General features: G+C 40.2%; 2 protein-coding genes across 2 annotated transcripts; one reads left to right on the top strand and one right to left on the bottom strand.

Moving 5' to 3' along the window:
- The first annotated feature begins 7,481 nt into the window (after window positions 1-7,481).
- On the top strand, window positions 7,482-9,230 carry LOC139283431 (alpha-1,3-galactosyltransferase 2-like). The gene is given in 5 exon segments (XM_070903439.1): window positions 7,482-7,528; window positions 7,878-7,973; window positions 8,291-8,428; window positions 8,548-9,075; window positions 9,077-9,230. Coding segments are annotated over 4 exon segments (894 nt in total). The 5' UTR covers window positions 7,482-7,528; window positions 7,878-7,899.
- A 2,076-nt stretch (window positions 9,231-11,306) lies between these two features.
- On the bottom strand, window positions 11,307-21,119 carry LOC139283152 (coiled-coil domain-containing protein 30). The gene is made up of 22 exons (XM_070903111.1): window positions 21,105-21,119; window positions 19,992-20,168; window positions 19,756-19,876; window positions 18,505-18,716; window positions 18,182-18,277; window positions 17,566-17,731; window positions 17,130-17,201; window positions 16,641-16,756; window positions 16,282-16,407; window positions 15,678-15,761; window positions 15,268-15,366; window positions 14,380-14,502; window positions 14,033-14,131; window positions 13,819-13,916; window positions 13,657-13,697; window positions 13,559-13,623; window positions 13,207-13,319; window positions 12,855-12,996; window positions 12,470-12,606; window positions 12,194-12,311; window positions 11,657-11,718; window positions 11,307-11,570 (listed from the first exon to the last, which is right to left on the bottom strand). The coding sequence occupies exons 1-22, from the start codon at window positions 21,117-21,119 to the stop codon at window positions 11,366-11,368; spliced, it is 2,487 nt and encodes an 828-aa protein (XP_070759212.1). The 3' UTR covers window positions 11,307-11,365.
- Between the last annotated feature and the right edge of the window lie 854 nt (window positions 21,120-21,973).

The raw sequence follows: 21,973 nt of genomic DNA, 5'->3' as shown, positions 1-21,973 counted from the left end.
GGGTTGCCAAGTGAGCATAAAGGTGAATGCTTATATAAAGTGTATTCATGTATATCGTACCACTTTTTATGTCAGTGTTTGCAATGTTTCACCCATCACATGGTCATAATGCACACATAAATGACATTTTTATTACAGTCATTTTTCACCCTGTTGCCAACATCACCCTGACCTGGATGAGTAACTCATAATTAGCCCAAGGGATATATTTTCTTTTACATTTATTTTTTGATGTTATAAAATATGCTCAAGGTAGTCCTTGAGCTTAACCTGGACAAAGTTTAAAAAGTGCTTTGGGACTCCTAAAACACAATAACGGTTATAAAACCATTAATAAAAAGACACAAACCACTCAAAAACAGAATTGAAACTTTAATTGATGCAATGAATGTGAGACGTTCTGCTTAGTACAGAAAGTGAATCAAAAATGTGTCAAATTCAGTCAAAACCCAATGTCACTACAATAATTCATATGCATTTATTGTGCAACAATAAATACAAACATTCACCACAACATGTAGGATTATTGTGTCAATATTAGACAGTGCTTTTTTTTGTCCGCTTTGTATTTGATTGGGTGTGCAAATACATAAACGTGGCCTGAAATGTTACACCACCACTCTGCTGCAGCCGCACAGACAGATGTGTTGCTTTCCTGGAAAACATGAATGGCTTCTGGGTTTTCAGCTGTAATGTGTAACTGAGGCGTCACACTCGTTTTATGAATGAACACCATTTTATATGCATTTAAGCCTTAACTTTGTTACAACTCCACACTGTTGTTTTATCACTTTACATTAGCCTTTTATGTCATCGCATGATATAAACTGTAAATAAACTATATTAACTGTCAACCTGTTTTATAATAAATAATTCTATAATTACAAGTAATGTTTCTTTTCATTTGTTTTCCTGGCTGCACATAAACAAGTCAAAGCATACAAGGTAAATAATCCTAGTGAATGCTTTCACATATGTGATGACTCTGATGCTTGTTACTGAGTGGAGGAAACTATTCCTCAAAAATGTTGAGTCACTCCTGACACTTTCACACTTTCTGTAAGCGAGATGACTGTACAGCAAAACAATGTGACAAGATAAAGGACACTCTTTGAGCAACCTTATTACTGATAAATAAAATGCCACATACTACTTTCTTAGACGCCATGGTGCCACAGGTTTTGGGTTACTTTTTTCACACAACACAAAAGTGTACAGTTACCCAGGAAGATGTGTTCGTAGGGGAAATGGGTCTCAAAGCTGTGGACTCGACACAACTCTCATTATTTCTCACCTTACTGTCGACCGTTGAGCAGGAGACAAGGATAATGTTTCAGTTGGCATCAGTGAAGAACGAGATGGTTACGTGCCAGTGAAAGTGCCAGCTGGACTGTGAACAACAGAGATAAACAAACTTCAATTTACATGATGCCAATGATGTGAGATAAAACATATTCTGGTACACATAAAGGAGGTTATGTTTGATGACAGTTGAGCAGGAAGTGAAAAGAAAAATGGATATTAAAAATGGATGTGTGTGTGTGTGTGTGTGTGTGTGTGTGTGTGTGTGTGAGAGAGAGAGAGAGAGAGAGAGAAAGTGAGAGAGACAAGCAAACACTTGCATTGTGTGTGCAATTGTGTGACAATCGTGGCTGACATGGACTCATTGCATCATCTTTAATATTTTTTAAGTGACAAAAATACTAAAAATGTCTGAGGGGTGAGCAATCCACTGAGGTGAGATTCTGACCACCTGAGGAGTGAAACTCTAATATGCCAAGTTGTTTTCAAAACGCCTCACTGACAGGCAACTCAGCCCAACAGATCATCTCCCATCCAAAAAGCACTTCTGCAACTAAAACACTTCATACACACATCAGGATCAGCTCGTGCTCCCGAACACTGACATTTGTCAGTGAAAATGCCAATGAAAAAGCTGTGTCACTCATTATAGACTGACCATAGAAATCACTAACAACAGGTAGCATTGCAGTTAGTGTCTTTGTAAAAGTATATTTTATTTACTTATTTAAATGTATTTATGTAGCATAAACTTTCCACCTCCATGAGGAAAAGACTTTTTGGGGTTGAGGGATGGAGTGGAAGATGGAAGGAAAAGTGACACCATCCTGGGAGGGGCTGCAAACCACTCTGTGACTAGAAGAGATGGTGAACATCGGGCAACATCGTCCCAAACATTTACAAAACGTTATAGCTATTCAGTGCATTTTGTGTGAAAGCAATGAAACATTGACATTGCTGTTGTGCTGACTGTGTAAAGAGTTTTGAAAGAGTGACCTCGGAGAACCTGAAACAGATCAACAGCTCAGCATAGTTATCCAGGAATTTACAAACTCCATGTTGGAACAGGCCCAGGTATTGTCAGCTGGTTGACTCCTCTCTATATGCACGCCCAGAAGTAAGACAATGAGATTAAATTGGCAACCAGAGAGAAGGGAGATGCCTGACTCAGAACAGATAGGAATAAAGGTGAAAGATGGAATGTAATGGTGTTTGTTTGGCTTGTTAGTCAATCGTTCCCACTGATTGTGTTTGTGTTTGTGTGATGTTGAATGAATGATGATTCAGGCGCCACAAATAGCCACACCCGTGCGTAATGACAGCTTTTAAGTCCTTTGCTGTTGTTTTCTCGGACTGAGGAAGAGGAGGAGGCGGATGTAGCCTTTTGTTCGTCAATTAGAGGATTAAGTGCGTGTTCACCTCCAACTGTGGGTGTGAAGAAGAAGAACCATCCGTACGCACAGCTTTAGCAATCTGACGAAAACAATGTATGTATGTTTCCGTCTTTGTGCGCACGCAGAGATGTAGTCGAGCATCTTTAACACACTTTAACGCATCTTGCACCTCCAGTGTGTCGACAGCCAAGCACCCTCTGCACTGGATGGCTTGTGTGTCAGCTGGAATGCGATTGTTTCCCTTTTTGGTGTCTTCTTCTGGCACTGACACACCTGCAGCGGGCACTTCCCGTGGACACGTGGGAAGGCCTCTGTAACTGGTAACCATCAGGTCGGTAGTTTACCAGAGACCTCCGGTTTCTGCTGTAGCCCCGTATGTTGTGCAGCAGCCAGCCTACTTCTGTACTGGAACAGTAGGTGACCACCTTTCTCCTCAGCTGGGAAGCAGAGCAGAGGGAACCGTGCCTGCTTTACCTGGAGACTGAAGCTGAGAAGTCCTTCTTGAAGGGCCCCTCCCTGAAACCACTTTAACCTGAGGAGAGACCTCATACAATAAATCCAGGTTTATTGGCCTGTGGATATTTTGGACGAGTTATCGATGTGTACGGGTGACAGCGACTCACAGGTAGCCATCAACACCTTTTTAATGTCAGTTTTTAACACTTTGTAGGCTTAATTTGTTCAGACCTGTTTGTTCACCTGAGCCTTTATGCGACACCGCCAGCGAAGAGAAAAGCCAAGAAAACATTGAAAAAAGTTATTGTTTTCCTCTTTTCTCAGGTTTACCAAAATACAATGTGTGTGGTTTTGACGCCACAATGCGCAAACCATATTTCAGTCAGAACATGTGGTGTGCAAATGATCAGTGATGGCCGCTTTTATTTTTGTTTCAATGTGATCAGAGATTAAATGATAGGAACCCTTCTTCTATACAAGAGACTAACATGATCATTTGATGAAATGGAGAAACATAAATATTGAAATACTATAAAAAATGTTCCTCATCTTAAATTTGAACTGGTTGAACAGGTATAGGCCTCTAACCTAAACACTCTCTGGCCCAGACCAAAATGTGAACATAACGTCAAACTGTCAAACACTCTCTGGTCTGATTCATTCTTTGATCAGAAAGTTTCTGATTTGCTGATTTTTTTTTTTTTTTGGATTGCTTTGGCTCATTTCTCACAACAGAGTTTCAATCTGCAAAACTCTTCATCCAAACAGGCAAAATGACTAAATTCTTACCTGTAAACACAAAATGCTGAACTTGCAACAGTCCTCAGAATACAGACACCTCTTATTGGCTCATTGAATCATTGCAACACGTGATTGCAAACGTTTCTGCCTATTTTGACATCATTATCTTTTGTGAGCAGTATTGCAACAAAACTGCTAATTACGTCACCACCACTGCCATACATCTGAAAAGTTTTGATTACTGTAATGTTGCAATGTAGTAGTGTAAATTGTCATTTACAGTAATGCTATATGTTGTCCACCATATCAGCTCACTGTATTTTAGATGATTAAACTTAACAAGGTTTGATGCGGTGAAGTACAGTCTCAACTGTCATTAATTATAAGAATGTAAGATTTACTGCAGTGTAAAGTCAGACTCTAGACTACCTCATCTATATTAACCGTGAGACAGCATATTGACTTCTGCATAAATCATTTTTTTCTCATTGCTATTTGTCTGAAATTCAATTCAATTTTATTTATATAGTGCCAAATCATAAGAGGTTATTTCGGGGCACTTTTCATAGAGCAGCTCTAGAGAGTACTCTTTTTAATTATTTACAGAGACCCAGCAATTCCCACCATGAGCAAGCACTTGACGACAGCCTCGTCCAGTTCAGATGCAGTAAAAGCCTATGCAAAATATCCAGTTACAGACCTAGAGTAGATCCAGGCTTTGGGAGAGTGGTCCTGTGCCTACTGGTTAGAGAGAGAGAGCGATATAGAGATGTGAAGTAATAGTAATGGTAGGTGGTGATATTAAGGATGTGCCTGATTTTTGCAATGTTATATAGGTGGAAAAAAAGGGAGTCCTTGAAGTTTGTTTTATGTGGGAGTTAAAGGACATGTCCTGGTCAAAGATAACTCAGATAGAGAGGTTCAGAGATTCCTTATGATGGCGCTGGAGGCCAGGCCAATGCCATCTAGAGTAACTATATCTTCAGATAATGTGTTTGGGAGGTGTTCTGGGCTAAATACAATAACAGTTTTGTCTGAGTTTAACATTAGGTAATTGGAACTCATTCATTTTTTTATGTCCTTAAGGCATGCTTGAAGTGTAGCTAACTGGTTTCATCTGGCTTGATTGATAGATATAATTGGGTAACATCTGCATAACAATGAAAGTTTATGGAGTGTTTCCTAATAATATTGCCTAAAGGAAGCATATATAAGGTGAATAGTATTGGTCCAAGCACAGAACCAGTCTCTGTTATAGGATGTAGGATGAAATGACCATCACATGAGAATTAGTTACTGTTTGACAGCATTATTTGATAAAGCCCATTTTATTTTAAAATACAAGAATGATAAAATTCAACGGTGAACATAAACAATGTTGTGATGCTCTAATAAACTTACTGTGCAATGTATTTCCTAACTTGATCAAGATGGTTTCAAAATTAAAGAGTGTTCTAGTTTGTGTTTTGATTTTTGTTGTGAAATCTGAGCCAAAGCAATTGTAAAATACTGTAAATGAGTGTATTTTATTTAGGCAAAGTTCTTGTATGGCTGCTTGTGTTTAACATTCAAGAAGTTTGACATATACAGTGCATCCGGAAAGTATTCACGGCGCTTCACTTTTTCCACATTTTGTTATGTTACACCCTTATTCCAAAATGGATTAAATTAATTTTTTTCCTCAAAATTCTACACACAACACCCCATAATGACAATGTGAAAAAAGTTTTTTTGAAATTTTTGCAAATCTATTAAAAATAAAAAACTAAGAAATCACATGTACATAAGTATTCACAGCCTTTGCCATGAAGCTCAAAATTGACCTCAGGTGCATCCTGTTTCCACTGATCATCCTTGAGATGTTTCTGCAGCTTAATTGGAGTCCACCTGTGGTAAATTCAGTTGATTGGACATGATTTGGAAAGGCACACACCTTTCTATATAAGGTCCCACAGTTGACAGTGCATGTCAGAGCACAAACCAAGCATGAAGTCAAAGGAATTGTCTGTAGACCTCTGAGACAGGATTGTCTCGAGGCACAAATCTGGGGAAGGTTACAGAAAAATTTCTGCTGCTTTGAAGGTCCCAATGAGCACAGTGGCCTCCATCATCCGTAAGTGGAAGAAGTTCGGAACCACCAGGACTCTTCCTAGAGCTGGCCGGCCATCTAAACTGAGTAATCGGGGGAGAAGGGCCTTAGTCAGGGAGGTGACCAAGAACCCGATGGTCACTCTGTCAGAGCTCCAGAGTTCCTCTGTGGAGAGAGGAGAACCTTCCAGAAGGACAACCATCTCTGCAGCAATCCACCAATCAGGCCTGTATGGTAGAGTGGCCAGACAGAAGCCACTCCTTAGTAAAAGGCACATAGCAGCCCGCCTGGAGTTTGCCAAAAGGCACCTGAAGGACTCTCAGACCATGAGAAACAAAATTCTCTGGTCTGATGAGACAAAGATTGAACTCTTTGGTGTGAATGCCAGGCGTCACGTTTGGAGGAAACCAGGCACCGCTCATCACCAGGCCAATACCATCCCTACAGTGAAGCATGGTGGTGGCAGCATCATGCTGTGGGGATGTTTTTCAGCGGCAGGAACTGGGAGACTAGTCAGGATAGAGGGAAAGATGAATGCAGCAAAGTACAGAGACATCCTGGATGAAAACCTGCTCCAGAGCGCTCTTGACCTCAGACTGGGGCGACGGTTTATCTTTCAGCAGGACAACGACCCTAAGCACACAGCCAAGATATCAAAGGAGTGGCTTCAGGACAACTCTGTGAATGTCCTTGAGTGGCCCAGCCAGAGCCCAGACTTGAATCCGATTGAACATCTCTGGAGAGATCTGAAAATGGCTGTGCACCGACGCTTCCCATCCAACCTGATGGAGCTTGAGAGGTGCTGCAAAGAGGAATGGGTGAAACCAAAGATAGGTGTGCCAAGCTTGTGGCATCATATTCAAAAAGACTTGAGGCTGTAATTGCTGCCAAAGGTGCATCAACAAAGTATTGAGCAAAGGCTGTGAATACTTATGTACATGTGATTTCTCAGGTTTTTTATTTTTAATAAATTTGCAAAAATCTCAAACTTTTTTCACGTTGTCATTATGGGGTGTTGTGTGTAGAATTTTGAGGAAAAAAATGAATTTAATCCATTTTGGTATAAGGCTGCAACATAACAAAATGTGGAAAAAGTGAAGCGCTGTGAATACTTTCCGGATGCACTGTATTAAATGGTTAATTTTTGTAGGAAAACATGTTTTAAGGTAACGAGGTAAAAAGTATCATTTTGGAATCCAAATCTAAAAATGTCAAACAATAGCCCGACTTTAGACAAGCTTGCACATAGAATCATTCTAAAATGTTCAAATCTTCCTTATCTCTTCTAGTTGCCATTTTATCCATGAATCTACAGCTGCAGCCTTCATTTTCTTTGACAAGAGAGTTCAGTCTGATGAACTTGGATGCCAACAATGGGGTATTTTACATCTTTAAAAAAAACAGCTTTATTGTTCACACTGTTGTGCCAGTTTTACTTTTTAATCTGACTGTCTTATTCCTGACGCAGATATGTTCAGAAGACGAAATGTGTGCTTTGCTTTCCTGTTGTGCTCTGTGTTCTCTACTTCACATCCCCATCTTTGAGGTAAGAACAGAAACAAGTCTGTATTTAAAATTTAAACAACATGCACTCAGTTGCCCAGTTTATTATTATGTACATACAATAAAAACACTAAATAATGCAGTCTAATGAAACAGTCCTGCAATAAACCCAAATGATCCGGTTTTGTTGCTCACTATAACACAATACAGTTCAACTGTAACACATACTACATACAGTTGAAACAACACAACCTCTAAAACTGTTTAAACAAAAGCTGAACATTGTAACTTTCAGGAAGGGAGGATTTTTTGCAAGACTGTGTTCTATTAATAAGCCTAATTATTTAAGGTTGTAATTTTTTTTAAGAACTGTAACATGTTTGTGATATCAGACTTTTAATAGGCCTCCTGCCAATGGACAAATGCCCTTTGGAAAGTGGAAAGATGCTGTCTCTGGACAACAGTGTGGATGCCAGCCTTGACCTCGGGTAAGACATTTAAGAACTTTTGTTTTGTTTTGGCTGCATCACAAGGCTCAACACTCAAACCATGAGAACCACAATCCCAATTCTATGGTGTTTCCAGCTTGAGGTAAGATTTATGTAAGTATGTACAAAATGAACAACCTGTGGTCCTCTGTATTTTCCCTCCTTTAAGTGGGTCAAACCTAAGTGCTAAGAGGATGATGAAAATAAAAGCTACTTCAGAGACATTAGTGAAACATATTGTAATGCTGCCGGTTGTTACTGTTTGTTTTTGGTTGTTTAACCCCAGTTAAACTTTAAACAATCTTGCTCCATTTCAGGTCCAGACGTGATGTGCAAACATGTACCTCTTGGAAAGCTCCCATCATCTGGGACGGGATGTTTGACCCTGATCTTTACGACCAGACGCACAAGATGGAAGGATCCTGTGTGGCTCTAACTGTGTTTGCTGTGGGCAGGTTTGTTTTCTCACTATTAGGAATAACTATTTGGATAAATTGTTGACACACCTGAATACTTTCTGCTCTGCCATTCTGCTCAACTGTGGAAACTATTAAGATGTCCACTTCCACCAAAGGTACCTGGATGCTTACCTCAAGACCTTCCTGAACTCATCAGAGCATCACTTCATGTTGGGTTTGCCCGTCACATATTATGTGTTTACAGACATGCCAGAGAAGGTGCCAGACATCAAGCTTGCTCCTCAGCGAAGCATAAAGGTCATGAAAGTGGAGAGGCACTCCAGGTGGCAGGACGTCTCCATGATGCGAATGAAGACCATATCAGATGTGATAGATTCGGATATTCGCCACCGCAGCACGTACGTCTTCTGCTTCGACGTGGATCAGGTGTTTACTGGGAGATTTGGCTCAGAGGCTCTGGGAGACTCTGTGGCTCTGCTCCACGCCTACTACTACCACCTTCCAAGGAAGTTGTTTACCTGCGACCACAACCCAAGGTCCTCCGCGTACCTGGAAACTGGGGATTTCTACTACCACGCTGCTGTCTTTGGAGGCTCGTGGAAGAGTGTAAAAGCGTTGACTGAGGCCTGCTATCAGAGCATCATGGAGGATAAACTGAATGATGTGGAGGCTCTGTGGCACGATAAGTCATCTCAACAAGTACCTGTGGATTCACAAACCCAGCAGGGTGCTCTCTCCGGAGTACTGCTGGGACACCAGTATCGGCTACAGGAGCGACATACGAGTCACCCGACTACTGTGGGCCCCAAAACATTATGATACACTGCGCACACCTTAGTGTGTTTTGAATTAAATTACATTAATGCAATGCCTAACCCTAATCCTTCTCTCACGACATTCATTTTACACATCACCTAGTGTGGATTTTCCTATTGGAGTGATAACATCTGTCGCTGCCCTTGGGCCCTAGATTAGGTCTCAGATAAATCTATGTGAACGCTGTCTTTGCTTCACTGTCAATGTACGAGTGCAATGATGTGTTAAAACAGAAACATATTTAGGTGTGCAAAAAGTAGCAAAAAAGCAAGTACTTGAAGAGCAATAACTATCTTTTAGATCTAAAGATAAATTATTTTTAATGTAAAAATTATTGATTGTTTGACTGTACTGGTTTAGTTTAGGTTCAGTTTATCAGATTTCCCTCTTTCCCAATTCCTTCTTTTTTTGATGGACAATATTTACTGACCCTGAAGTTGCAGTGCCATGAATTTCAACAGTTGTTTCCTATCAATTAGTGATGTGTCAAAAGCCCATCCCTCTTTGCTACTCAGGAAAGCAATTTGCTGCTCATTGTTGTCTGTATCAACAGTAATGATGTCAAACTCACATTAATATGTCTTTAAGAATTTCGGATTGGATATGTAGTATCCTGGATGTCATTAATATGATGTGTTTCAATATTAAAATGGGGGTTGTTGACATGTGTCTGTAGTGTAACAATAGAGCAGCTTTATGTTGATGACTTACCTTTAGTTTAAGCAGAAATCATGACTAAATGGACTAAACAAAATATACACATTTATTTATTTCATAAGTACCGTCTAGACACTGGCTTCCTTTTTTTTTGCTCGTGCAGGACGTAGAGTTTCATATCGTCTCATCAGTGTGTGAAGAAGATGGCACGAAAGGAGAAACCACTTGTGTGTTGAGATGGAGGACCAGATACGGGACCAGCTGCCCCAATTTATTTTCATGTCTCACTTTCTTTCATTTTGAACTCTGTAAAATTGCAAAGACAAATCCTTAGAGCTTGATTAAAAGTGAAAGTTACATTTCTGTTAACTTTGCATTTTACACTGCTGAACAGCGTGTAATTCCAGTTTTCACTTTGCAGCATGTTTGGAATTATTGTTCATTTGCTGACTGCTTCTGTCCTTTTAGAGTTTCAAACATTTGTCAGCTGCTTTTGATCTTCTGTTCATTTATAAAAAAATATTTTTTTCTTCTGAAATCCTGTTCTAAATAGCATTTCCTAAGTTTTACTTTGAAAGCTTTAAATGAATTAGTGATGTTGATAATGACTGACCTCTATGTACATTTATATTGTTGTATGATGAAGTACAAATGCAATGTTTTTTGTAACTTTTTAAGCAGAGGTGGGTGGCATTCTTCCAAGCGTTTGCTTTTCTGCAGGGACAACACCTTTGTTGTGGTGAAAGATGTGGGAATAACAAACATCTGTACGACTCTTTCAAGGAAAATAATAATGCCTTGTCTCAGAGATGTCATCAGTTCTTAAAAATGTCCAAGTTGTAGAGTAGCAGTGTTGGATATACTGTATGTTTGAGTACCCTAATCTTGGTCTATCATAAAAAATGTAATATTGTCTATGCATGATAGTTTGAAATGGAGGTAAAGTGTAAAGCTATCATGTATTGCTTAATTTGGTTAATGGACTTTTGTTGGAAATCAACTGAGATGTAGCAGCTGTTTATTCAGATGCCTTTCATGTTTTCGTTAAAAGCCAATTCAGGATCAACAGTTGCAGTTAAAGTAAATACTGTAGTTCCACCATCAGCACTGGCTCCAGAGTGATGAGCAAAACAACTCGTTTTAGTCTGGTGGAAACTGTGACAGTTAAGCTGCGTGTGGGTTTGCCTACTGAGGGAAAATTATAAATGTATTAGGTCAGGTTTTAAGGCCTTAAGACAAGTTTCAAGTCTGGATTTGGAACCGTTAAAATATGTGGCTATATTTTCGATAGACATATTCCAAATATTTCACGAGTAAGTAAAATATCAAATATTTTATGAGGAGACTGTTCCGGGAAGTTCCAGATTTTTGTTTTGCTCGATATATTGAAAATGAAATCGAAAGAAAGGAACTACTTGTGTTATTTTGTTTATTAATTTAATTTACTTACAAATAAAATAGTTCCTGTACAGTATATTCTTGTTGCAGAGACAGAAAACCTCAACAACATGTACTGTCTGAGCTGCTGAGGGTGGCCGGGGGAGCCAAGCGGTCTGAGCGGCTCTGAGTGGAGGTCAGATTCAGGTAGCCCATCTCTGCTGATCGAGACAGGGGCCCAGAGATGAAAGAGGGAGGGGAAGAAGTCACGTCTGTCTGAGTATTGTCCAATAAGACCTGAATTTCAGATGGCTCAGGCATCATCACACTAGGGAAGCAATCAAAGTTCAGTAACATTTCATGGTGTCTTATTTAGCAGGTTCTGCTGAAGTTCTGAATCGAGATCAGACCTACCTTGAAGTTTGCGAAGCGAGAGACGTAAAAACCTGCGTAGGATAAGGTATTTTCTTCAGTTCCTAATACAACAAAAAAATATGTTAGATTAATATATCACAAAATTGGTCTTCCTCTATTAGACTGTGTTGGGTTTTGCAAAACCAATAACATTCCCATCAGCCTCAGCTGTACTTTGTGTTCGGTGCTAATTAGCAAATGTTAGCATGCTAAACTGCTAAACTAAGATGGTGACCATGGTAAACGTTATACCTGCTAAACATCAGCACGTTAGCATTATCATTGTGAGCATGTTGATGTTAGCATTAAGCTCAATGCACTGCTGTGCCAAAGTACAGCCTCCGAGCTGCTAGCATGGCTGTAGTCTTGTTAATCCATCCAACAATTTTGTTTTCTGGTGTCTGTGAGGGACTACATTCATTCAGGGTTGCTAGGATGGCTACAGACTTTGTCGTTTTACAATGGCCAAATAACAATAACAGCATCAACTCCATAGGCTGTGTGTAAAGATGGAGTAGACTTAACTGTGCCCGATACCTCAGCAAAGTGAAGTGACTGCAGGTTTTGCAGGCTGCGTTCAAGGACAGCTAGCTGATTGGACATGTGGAGTATTTTGTTTCCTAGTTTCTTGTTTTCCATCTCTAGAAAATCCACCCTTGAGATCAAAACAAATTCATCTTTGTCAGTGAACACAAGTTAGCTAAACAAACAGCAATTTAGTGATTAGCTATAGAAATTACTTTTGCTATTTCCTTTGAACATAATGTGTGGACTGTTTCATGCAGGTAAGTGTTACCCGTGTGAGTTCAGTACCTGCATTTGGACAAAGAAGCTGTTAGATTACTGTCTTTCTTGTGGTGCTCTTCCTCATTTAGTTGTTGTAGTAGTCTTCTCCTCACGGCAAGCAGTTTATCATTTTCCTCAGTTATACTTATGTTAAGCTCTTTTTCCTGGGAGAGAAAAAAACAATTTAAATTCCTTCATCATTCAATATTCCATAATCTCGTGAAAACAGTATAGAGTGAGACGTGTCAATACGGGAATTACACATTGCCCATCTCCATTCCTTATTGCGGTAATCCTTTTTTTCACTGAGCAAACATAATACAATTAAACAACTAATCATAAATAAATTTGATTTTAAACAAGATACACCTCGAAAATCCTGGTTTCTTGTAAAGTAAAGCTGCATATTAACCTTTGCTAATGAATGGGAACACAAGGACAGTTCTCGCTCCAGATTTTTTATCTTCTCATCACGCCATGTTGTTTCATCGTCACATTTCTGTTTGGCTCGACACAGTTTCGCCTTATGTTTTTCCTTCATCTCATGGTATTTACTGTAAGAAGATGAACAAAAATAACACATTCACTTATATAATCGATTCAGAATATACAATTCAGATTTAACTGTGGAAAAAGGAAGCTACACGTGATACACCATATATTATTATGACAGATACTATTATACTACGAAGGGACATGTTGTCAATGTTCTCTACGGGAGAATAAATAAAAAATGTATTGGCTAAAATACAAAGGTCTGTTACCTCCGCTCTTTGTCAAGGCATTTAAGGGTTTCACAGATCTCCTTCTTGAGTGTCTTGCACTCGTCCTGGGTGGCCAACAGAGTCTTTACTGCTTCTTGATAATCAGGACACTCCTGCGGTTAATACAAGTACAAAGTACAAACATCAGCAGTGACAGGAATGGATGGTTTCAGCGCATACAGTACATGAAGACGAAAATGCATTTCTTTGTTTCTTTGAGCTGAAGACATGAGTGTCGACAGTTTCTGCCCTTTGGTCGTACAAACAGTCATACAATGAATGGAAGTTATAATATGTAACCAGATAAGGAAATTACCTATTTTCCAGTATATTCAAATATAAAAGATATTACCTTACGCAGTATGTTTATCTTGTTCTGCAGCAGCTGTAGTTGTGTCTGTAGCTCTTTATCCTCTGCTGCAGAAGAGTCTTTCAGCTGACAGCGAGCGCTTTCATGATTTTGTGAATCTGCCCCTTTTTGCCTTTTTTGCCTTCAAAAACACACATGAACACACGCAGAAACCTTCATGTACCTATTTATTCCTGCAACATTGAGAGCTGACATGCATGTGCAGTAGTTGCTGGATGGTGTAAGGAGGTAGAATATCCTACTTTTCATCCTGAAGATTGTTTTCTTTGCTGCAGATGGAAGCTATCAGGTTATCCAGGTCATTATGAGAATTATCCAGCTGCTGCTTAATGGAATGTATCTGAAAGGATAAGAAAATGTTTAGACATCATTTAATAGAAAACAAAGGCCATTGTTGTCTTCAATGTAATCATATAAAACCTCTTGATAATCATCATAATATATTGAATCGCTCACTTCTGACTCCTTCTCCAAAAGGCATCTCGACTGAGCGCTGAGTTTATTTTGTAAATCTCTGCAGATGTCATTGCTCTGAATCAATTCAGTTGCCTGGGACTGGAAACACAGCAAGAGCAACATTCAGGCATGTACTGACTGCAACTTCATGTCACGAGTCACATTTGCTGATACTGAGGTGTCTGCTGATTCTTGGAGGGTTACATTGACATGAAGATTTATCAAACTTGTGTCGAACCTTTGATGTTTGATATAAAATTCGGTTCTGCTCTGTTTGATAGGGATAGCAGTTAAAGCGGATACAATCTTCTCACGTAATGATCAAGGGTTTGTACTGTGAGACTTACTTTAGCGAACTCATTAGCTTGGTTGACCTGAACCTGCGAGTTCATGAGCTGCTGCTCAGCCCGCCGCTGCAGCTCCTGCAGGGCTGACTCCAGCTGCTCCACCTTCCTCTCCAGAGACACAACCTGAGGAACATTACACACAGATCAATGTAGTTACCGTATGTCTGTCCCAGCACAGGGTCCACATTCACTGTAGAGGTTTGACTGATGGGGGTGTTTACGTTTGAATAATAATACACGCACCAGAGCTTTCAATAGGTGATTTTTTTTGCAAATAACTTTCTCAAGATTTTTACACACACGTTTTTAATACACAGTAGAGAACAAACACCACTGCAGACACACATCAGCCACCAAACACACAGTGATTTATTTAGTCTGTACAATTCAATCTCACATTCTATGTGCCATCTGGTCTTTGGAGTGCATGATGCTGTATACCCATCCAATATTTCAAAACAATACACATATTATTTCCAAGCAATTTCAAATCCAACAGGATACAGTATTTAACAAGGGATTTTCTTTTATTTACAGTGACTCACTGTCATTTCAGACAAATTACTGATGGCTTAAACAGATATACAGCGTGGCAAATTGGCAAGTTAAACTGCAAATTAAAAAGGTGTGTCGATGACATAAATAGAAGAGATAATTAGGTAGATTTTCTGAGCTTACTGCAAGGGGTTGGATTCACAAACACTTGGAGGATGCTTCATAATCATTAAGACACATCTGATGGTTGATCTGTCACACTTTATCAGTGTATTTGTTTCAAAGAGAGCTGAAATGAAGCAGTCAGGGCCACGCTGTTGTGTGTTTGACAGCCAAACTATCCACGATAACTTGCATTAGTTTGCTATCTGTTCCTATTTTTGATGTACTTACAGTTTCCTCTTTTTCCAAAAGGCATCTTGTCAGAGAAGTGAGATCCTCCTGTAAAGTTCTGCAGGTCTGGTTGCTCTGTGCCAGCTCTGCTGCTTGCGACTAAACAAAAAAGAAACAAGATGGTACTTTTTCAAACGCGTACATGCACAAGCATCTATCGGGTGTGCCATTTGGAAGGATTTCAAGAACAAGAGGGTTTTATTGGTGATTAAGTAGAAAAGCTCAGACTTTCCAACCAGTCGCCACTGTGTACTACCTTAAATTGGCATCTCTGCTGTAAAATACATGCAGATAATGGCAATAAAGGTGGCAATATGTTGCTGTTTGATACTGAGTTACATTCTGCTCAGAGTTAAAAGACTGACTGTAGGATGGGCAGACTGTTCGGGGATGTGTGCAGTGGGACTTACTTTAGCTAACTCATGGTTGGCCTGAACCTGCTCAGTCTGCTGCTGCAGCTCCTGCAGGGCTGACTCCAGCCGCTCCACCTCCCTCTGCAGAGATACAACCTACATAAAAACACACATGATCAGGTGTAATTTATGAGACATCTTACAAGACTGTTAAATCTAAAGTATTGTTGCCCTGTAAAATCTGCATATGTTTATAACAGTAGATTATTACTAGATTAGACTGAGTGGACAGATGTTAGAAACAACCATTTACTGTCACTTTTTATGTGATTGCAAGCCGTTTTGTATAAATCACTGTATCACATGATTTGGTAATTATACAGAGAGGGAAAGCTTTCAGTGTGAGCAATGTGCTTCTTCTCTTCTGTACTTACAGAATAATTCAGCCAGACTTTGATTTAAAAACGTTTGACGGTTAATGCCAATATGTGTTGTACTGACAGCATGAAAATAAAAAGAAGACTTTTTATGTGATTTCAATCAGTACTTGACTTTGAACAGACTGTACTGTGGATCTTGAACACTGGGCTAGTATTCTGAATGACAGAGCGAAAACAGCAATTCACTTTCACAGTTAATGAGTTTAAGCAGTGAGGCTTACTTCAGCCAGTTCTGCAGCCTGGTTGGCCTGGGCCTGTACAGGGAGGAGCTGCTGCACAGCCTGCTGTTGCTGCTGCTCCTGCAGGGCTGACTTCAGCCGCTCCACCTTCTCCTGCAGAGACACCACCTGAGACAAACACACATGCAGTATGGTCCGGCTGCAACTCATTTTCATGACTGATTAATCTGCTGATTATTTTCTCGACATACCATAACATATCAGAAAGTAGTGACATCTGTTACTGAAACGTTGAAATACTTTGCTGCCAAGAGAAAGAAAATGTAAATTCTTGTTATCTCACCATAATGTTCTGGTTCTATAAGGACAGTTAAAATACCTTTTTCCAGCAGGTATCTCACCTTCTGCTGCAGAGAGCTTTTCTCAGCATCCAGGGAGCGTACCCTGCTCCTCAAGGCTCTGATCTCAAGGTCCAGACGATCGTTCAGCTCTTTGGCCTTTCGCAGCTCCACCATTTCTTTAGGAATAAAGTCAGATAATGCACTCATCAAATTATAAATAATACATGTTGAAAGACCTTCCTGTCTGTGAAATGCTGGTCGACTATGAGTCTTCTAACATGAAGCATATTGAAAATACAAATACAAAAAAAGTTTTTTCATTTTAGATACTTTTTCGGATTATTTTTTATAGAATTTTACCAAAGGTTTTGTTGTGAGGATCAGATCTAGGGGTGGCTCAGTGAGTGGCACCATAGCTTCTCTGCTGCTTTTGATTTGAACCTCACCAAGCCAGTGTGCACTTTCTCCCTTTTACATTGAATAACATATGGTAATTATTTTAAAACAGCTTAAAGAATACACAAGAAAAAATAATAAATAATAACTCACCATATTTCTTCAGTTTTTCTACTTCCAGTCTGAGTTGCTCTACCTCCTGCTGTGCTGCCTGCAGCTCAGGCTCTAAAAAAAAACATGTTTGAATAAACACTGATGTTATCACAATACTCTTCACAAAGTTGCTGGCAGGGTCTCTTCTTCAATTTAGAGCAGGGGAAGTTGGTTGTTTACCTCAGAGTCTGTTTGGATATTGTATGATGGTAACATAACTTCTGAATGCTAGTCATATACAGTATTTTCTAAGGGTTCTGCTGAAAGTTTGTGATGTTTTCTTGTCCAGCAGTGGTGGCCACCTTGATTTAATGATAAATGAAAATAAAGGAAACACTGAGATAGTGGTGACATCAGGCTACTGTATTATCACCATGAGAAATCTCTTTGAGAATGACACAGTCTGCACAGTAAGTAGCAGATTAATATCTCTCACCATAAGCTCTTTGGGTCAAATGAGCAGACTCCAGCTCATCAGTCAAACGCCGAATCTCATTGTGGGCCATGGCCAGCCGGCGGGAGCCCTCCTCCAGGTCCCGCTCCAGCCGGGAACATTCCCTCTCCACTCTGCTTGCCTGGCCAGCCAAATGCCTGGTCTCAGCCTGGAGAGAGAGCAAAAGAGCAACTGACCAAATGACCGAGATTAAAATGATTCCTGTGCTATGAAGAGAGCCGGTGAATACAAACAAGAATGTTCATTAATGCATGCAAGAACAGACAAGAGACCTTGAGAAGTGCATTGGATCAAGATGAATCAGTGGTGTAGTATCCTGAATTTCTTCTGCCATGCAAAGTTCCCTATCGTGTGCTGGTAACAGAGCTTAATAACACTGGAACAAAAAAAGAGGTTGCAGTTACCTTGGATGCTGCTGAACAGAAGTTCTGAATGGAAAACATGCAAAAAGATCCTCACATTGAAACGTGTAACCTTGGGATACACAAAATCAAGTCAGAGTGGCTGATTGTCTCTGATTTTCCAACAGACCTGAGTGCAGTTTTTAGTGTTTGTTAGTACAGGATGCAGTAATATTACTGTAGATAAAAGGACATACAGGAATAAAAGTATGTTTGCTCTGTGAAGCTTTGTGGAGTCCAAAGAGTCTCTTCCATGGGCTCTGGCCATGATGTGGTGCCCCCTTGTGGCAAGACTGTGGAATAACATTAGATCACAGAATCACAAAATAAGTCACTTGAGCGCAGAGAAATGTATACGGCATGCCCCTCTAAAAAAGGGTAAAACTTAAAGGGGGAAGAAGGCATCATATCTATCACAAACGTCTCTGGTGTACTATTAATGGTCAAATAAAGGTGAGCACGGCAGAAACTAGGACTGATTCAAGGATTGAACCTCTGTCTAGGATGTTCTCCCTCTAACCTGGTGTGCATTGGTGTTCAGTGCTTGGGCTTCGTTCCCCAGCTGGCTGGCTGTGTTTCCATCACCCTTCAGGTTGTCAGGAACGTCACTCGTCTCAAGGAAGGAGGCTCTCTCCACCAGGAGGTAGGCCACCTGCTCACTGGGGCTGCTGTGAATCAACTCTGTGAGACCCTGCTGGTACAGCATTTTAGCCACTTCGCTTATCTGGGCATCTATCACAACAGAGAATGGTGAAAGAATAGGATTTATAATGCTTTAAAATCTGAAAATCTGTGGACTAAGGGTGTCTCTCGGTCTTGTCCCAAGAAAGCAATCAGTTTAAGTGAGCTTTGCCTGTAAAAGTACCACTACCCCAAGATAGCCCTGTCCATCTCATCCACTGTCCACAGTGGTTCTATGGAAAAGGTCAGGGAAGCGGCTGTGCGCTGCTCTTTAATGGCAGTGGGGAAGTTAACCAGACGTACATTTGACAAACCAACCAGTTAGTCTTCATCCTTGAAGTCTTCTCTCTTGTAAAGTTGAAACATTTGAAACATCTGAAAACCTAAATTTCACCTCTGTGTCTCTTGCTGAGGTTTGTTTTCAAGTGTGGAATGAGCTCATTGCTGCCCCTTATGGCCATTGAGGGGGAAAAATAATATCATAATAATATTTTGCCCAAAGTACCAGTGTGTTTCACCCTATAGCCTCAGGGGGCAGTAATGAGTCCATTACATCTTAGCGCACCACAATGAGACAAAGAAGATGCTGCACTAGAAAACTTCACACAATCTGAAGTGTTTTCAAACAGTATTTTTCGGAGAAAACACCTAAGGGATAAAGACTAATTGGTTGGTTTAGCAAATGTACGTCTGGCTAACCGGCCCACCTTCACCTTACATGGCAGTGCACAGCCACTTCCCTGGGCTTTTCTATGGGACCATCCGGGATGAGACAGTCCCAAACTGGGCTAACTCCAAGAATGACTCTACGTTTTAATTCACATATCTTAGCAAACTGTCTGACAAGACAGGACATCTAAGAAGGCTTGCTGAAAGAATTTGTGAATGATAACATAAAAAGAGATGAGTAAAAAGCCTTCAGTGTATGAGACAAAAATACCTGCAGTATATTCTCATAATCTGTACTATGAATGTATTGGAAAATAAATACCAATAGGCTTTCTCATAGTGCAGACAAAGAAGTTTGAGTTTTGTCACTACTGCTCTTGCTGTCTTATTTGTAGTTGGTGTACAGGTAAAAATGTCCCACCCTGAAGGGATATTAGGCGTCGCAGCTGGTCCTTGAGCTGATCGTTTTCGTCTTGTATCTCCTGAGCCAAAACGTCTTTGTGCTGTGTAAAGATTCGGATCTGCTCCAAGGACTTGCGTACCTTACAGACAGACAGAAAGCCAATGTCTTAGTCACTAACAGACACAGACCATCACTTATTCTTGCTCTTCTTGACAATTTCTGGTGTCATTGGTAATTTGACAATGATAACTTACCTCTGCCATCTCTGCTAAGTGTTGTGAGCGCTGGGTGTCCAGGTCCCATGTCACGCTGCTCAGATGGCTTCTTGTGCGCTGGAGGCCACGCCATAGCAAACACAGCTCAGCCTCCTTAGGGGAGTCAGGAGCAAGTCCCTCCTCACTAAACCATGTGGCAATCTGCTTCAGCTCCTCCTAGAGACAGCATGGGTGACATGTGGACATGGTCACAGACAAACCACCTTATCTCAGACTTTGAAAGGGCTTACTGTCTCTGACTACTTGCATTATTGGAGGATACATTTAATTACAACTTTCCAATCAGTCTTTAAGTGAATATTGTGTACTTTTACCTGTGTGGATACGATACCATTATTAGAAGATTTTTTTTCAAATGCTCACGTTACATCTCAACGTGGCCAGATGCTTGTCAAAATAATCTTTACTAATGAACTCTGAACTAGAGTGAGATAACTGACACTTCCTTTGGCTGTGGCTACAGTTGTTTGCACATTTTGGGGACCAGCTGTTTCTTAGAGACAGCTGGCTTTGCCAATGTGTTTCTGTTGAACTGCCTCTTCCTTGTGTATCCGTGGTTGCCTAAAACCGTTAATAACTGAATAACAACACAAAATAATAACTGATCACACTTTATCTTGTGTGTTGAGTCATTATACTCACGTGCTCTGCATACACACTTGCTGAAACCGATAGAATTTATTTTGAATGCTAGTGGAGATCCAAAAGGTCAGGACGAATTTTAGTAGGAAAGTGTGTATTTAAATGATGCACAAGACATCTACGACATTTCCACTTGATGGAATAAAAAAAACACAACATAGTTCACTCAGTGTTCGTTACACATCATAGCTTGTAGCTGGAACAAGCTACAGTGCGGACTAAGATTATATTTTTAGCTAAATTACTTAAGGGGGAACAAAAGGGAGCAACTACATGTTAAGAGGTTCAATTGATTAAATTCCATCACTAAATGACAATTCCATCATTTGCAGCGGTAAACGTCACATCTGGTGCACAACGTTACGATTTGGAATGTCGCAGGTTTTAGCTTAACTTTAGGTTTTAGCTAGCTGTTAACTAAAAGAAGAAACAACAGGACGTGTTCGGTACCTCTGTTTGATCCATCTGTTCTGCGGTGAGAAACAACTTTCGACCGTGGTTAACAATCACACTTTTGCCTTCAATTCTGTCGTTTTCCGGAAAAGTCCGATGTCTATTCCGAGCACCGAAACTCAACTCTCACTGGCTTTTCTGAGACAGAATGTAGCCTCGCTTTCCAGAACACCGCGATGTAAACACGCGAGTCGCCTGTTGTTGTGTTTCCGTTGCTCAACGGTTATAACGGTGCGTAACAAACAGGAACGCACGCACTCAATTCCCCACAAACTTTGGGATTTAATGAACTCGATACTCGAAACTTTCGCTCCAAAACCAGCGACAGAGAGTGAAAACACAATGTGGGCTGAGGCTGACGGAATGTACAGTAACACATCAGTCTGTCTGTCGCTTGAATAAGTGAGTGGTGCGAGGTGCTGTTATTTCTTGTAAAGACTCACAGCTCCTACGCACTGTGATCGTGGGCTGTCCATGGATCCTGAAGTAGTCCTACGGGACTCTTAACAGTGTGGATAGTTTAAATTCGCTGGTAAACATCAGTAACTTTATGTAAGAATCCATTTTGTTTAATCTATTTATCTAATTTGTTGGAGTGAAATGATGGGATACTTCTATTACTGGCAGTGGTGGAATGCAACTAATTGCTTTTAGTCAAGTCCTATTAGTACACATTTACTTTACTTGAGTAGTTCCATTTATACTTTATACCTCTACTCCACTTCAATTGAGAGAGATGGTCCTTTTAGTCCACTACCTTCACCTGACAGTTATAGTTACAGTTACTTTAAAAGTTAAGTTTTTACATACAAAACGTATGATGAGTTTACAACATACAATGTGTTGTTATTATAGTTTACACGACC

This window comes from Enoplosus armatus, chromosome 3, assembly GCF_043641665.1.
Source record: "Enoplosus armatus isolate fEnoArm2 chromosome 3, fEnoArm2.hap1, whole genome shotgun sequence".
In the NCBI taxonomy this organism is placed as follows: domain Eukaryota; kingdom Metazoa; phylum Chordata; class Actinopteri; order Centrarchiformes; family Enoplosidae; genus Enoplosus; species Enoplosus armatus.
This window is presented reverse-complemented; position numbering and strand designations above follow the sequence as displayed.

Coding starts and splice junctions, on each gene's coding strand:
- LOC139283152 (XM_070903111.1), bottom strand. Junction 16,408..16,640: donor AAAGCTCTCTGCAGCAGAAG/GTGAGATACCTG, acceptor TGTTTGTCTCAG/GTGGTGTCTCTGCAGGAGAA. Junction 13,698..13,818: donor AACAATCTTCAGGATGAAAA/GTAGGATATTCT, acceptor GTGTTTTTGAAG/GCAAAAAAGGCAAAAAGGGG.